The 2,500-nt window shown below is 50.6% G+C and overlaps 1 protein-coding gene across 1 annotated transcript in view; it reads right to left on the bottom strand.

Annotated features, from left to right (window-relative positions):
• bms1 (BMS1 ribosome biogenesis factor) overlaps positions 1–2,500 on the bottom strand; it is a gene marked incomplete at its 3' end in the record, with an annotated part of 16,308 nt that overhangs the window by 11,894 nt on the left and 1,914 nt on the right. The window contains exons 2-5 of the mRNA XM_079372335.1: positions 2,277–2,450; positions 1,282–1,472; positions 1,134–1,213; positions 319–507 (exon numbers count right to left, since the gene is read on the bottom strand). Coding sequence (XP_079228461.1) covers positions 319–507; positions 1,134–1,213; positions 1,282–1,472; positions 2,277–2,449 — 633 coding nt within the window. The remainder of the gene's footprint in view (positions 1–318; positions 508–1,133; positions 1,214–1,281; positions 1,473–2,276; positions 2,451–2,500) is intronic.

Genomic DNA, 2,500 nt, shown 5'->3' on the forward strand with positions numbered 1-2,500 from the left:
ACTCGGGTACGCTGACTCGGGTACGCTGACTCGGGTACGCTGACTCGGGTACACTGACTCGGGTACGCTGACTCGGGTACACTGACTCGGGTACACTGACTCGGGTACGCTGACTAGGGTACGCTGACTCGGGTACACTGACTCGGGTACGCTGACTCGGGTACACTGACTCGGGTACACTGACTCGGGTACACTGACTCGGGTTCACTGACTCGGGTACACTGACTCAGGTACGCTGACTCGGGTACGCTGACTCGGGTACACTGACTCGGGTACACTGACTCGGGTACAGGCAGGTAGAGCTACAGGTGTGTTTACCTGGTACACCTCAGTCCAGAAGCGGTGCTTCAGGTTCTTCTTGGTCTTCCTGAGAGCCTTGTTGTTCTTGAAGGAGTCCAGGTGCGTCAGCACGCCCATGATGCGAGGGAAGCCGTGCACCTGGCAGATGTTCAGGAACTCAAACGTCTCCATCTCGAAGCCAAAACTGGCGTCGATCAGCATCAACACCTGCAACAAACATGGATCCACTTAATGACGAACTTTGTGAGCATGTTGGCGCCCCCTTGTGGTCAAACCTGCCGCCTGTCACAGTGCAGCATGAAGGTCGTCTGACCCGTTGTATACTCGGCCCGGAACGCCTTTTGGATTCGTCCCAAACCGTTACTTTACAGGTGTCACGGTTCGATTTGTCACATGACAAATAAATAAACCAACGAAGAAGAAACAACATAAGACACGTAGAAGAAGACAGCATGACAGAGCGAAGCTACAAGACCCGCCTTCTCGTGACCCGTGCCGCCCAGCCCTGCGCACTTCAAGTGCTGCGTCTGCGGTGAACTGCCGTTCAGTCGTCGAGCGCCGTTCAGTCGTCGAGCGCCGTTCACTCGTCGAGCGCCGTTCACTCGTCGAGCGCCGTTCACTCGTCGAGCGCCGTTCACTCGTCGAGCAATGTTGCAGAAGCAGAATACTAAAAACCCATCATCACTCAGTTCAGCTTTTCAAAATAAAAGCCTGATCAGGTATGTGTATTGCGAATGTTTGAACGGGTCGAGCCTCCGTCAGTTCCATCAGCACGCCTCACAGCTGAGCGAGCAGCATTAAACATGAAGGAAGTGGCGGCGTTGTTTCCTCACCAGGTCGGCCACTTTGGCGAGGTCGATCATGGTGTTGATGTCGTTGTTGCACTCCATGAAGGTGAGACGGCGCTTCTTACCTGAAACACATGAGAAAGGGTTAGGGCAGGTAATTATAAAGGCTACAGGGGGGCGGGGTCTGACTCACCTGCCACGATGGTCACCGGCCCGTGAATCTCCCCCAGCTTCTGGCGTGTGAAGTTTTTGATCAGGCAGCGGATCAGGGTGCTTTTTCCCACCTTCGGGGGTCCGACCACGACGATGACGATGGGAGGGGGGTCAAGAGGAGTCCGGTCCACCAGGGGGACGTGATGTTTCTTTGTCTTGATGTCCTGAGACCTGAAGAGTGCACAAGAGGGGGAGGAGTTAGACGAGGGGGCGGAGTTAGACGAGGGGGCGGAGTTAGCGTCACATCAGACAGTTACACTCACAGACATGTACACGAGACGCCTCACCGATTGGCCGGAACATACGTCAGTGTGTCCGCCATCTTGTGAGGGTCATTTGTCACTGCTCTGCTTCGTGTTGTAAAATAACAACGACCTTGTTGTTGTTGTTGTTGTTGTTGTTGTTTAGCTCATACAACATTAGCTTGTTGTGGAGCTCCATCTGCTCTCGTGGATCCACAGGTAAGTGGAGGACAGTGATGGGACATATCAGGGCTGGTTGTGAGACGCAGTTTAAGGACGCGGTGGTCGTCTGGTCTGTCAGTAAGAGCTACTGAGTCCTAATATATATATATATATATATATATATATATATATATATATATATATATATATATATATATATATATAATGTAACAGATAAATATGTAAAAATAAATAAACCTGTAACATGTAAGAATACATGTGTAACAGGTAAATATAATATTGTGTAAATATTTGTTGTATAATATAACTTGTGCTCTCATGTTCATAATGTCAGATTGTAAACAAACTGTAGGAATGAATACAAAGAGTCTTCAGAAACACATCGACCTGCTGACTTGACCCTCACAACATGGCCGACTCACAGTTCCACTGGTCAAACTGACAACAACGCAGCAGCCAGCACGTCCTCCTCCTGCTGGAGGGGCCGCTTAGAGTTTACACTGCAGTACCCGTTTTAAACACTTGGGGGAGGAGTTACATGATCACTGACCTGTGGAAGGTTTTGGCCATCCGAACTGCGGACTGAACGGCGAATGCTTTGGGATTTCGTTTGCGTCCATCTTCTTCTGTGGTGGCGCCCTGCTTTCTGAGTTTCTTCTTCTCTGCTTTTGGCCCGCTGTGTTTCTGCTGATGACGCTTCTGTTCCTTCACTTTGCCGTCCATCCTGCAAACAGGAAACACGTGCAGCGGCTTCATGTTTCCCTCTTGGAGACC

Source organism: Symphodus melops (genome assembly GCF_947650265.1).
Source record: "Symphodus melops genome assembly, chromosome: 21".
Classification (NCBI taxonomy): Eukaryota; Metazoa; Chordata; class Actinopteri; order Labriformes; family Labridae; genus Symphodus; species Symphodus melops.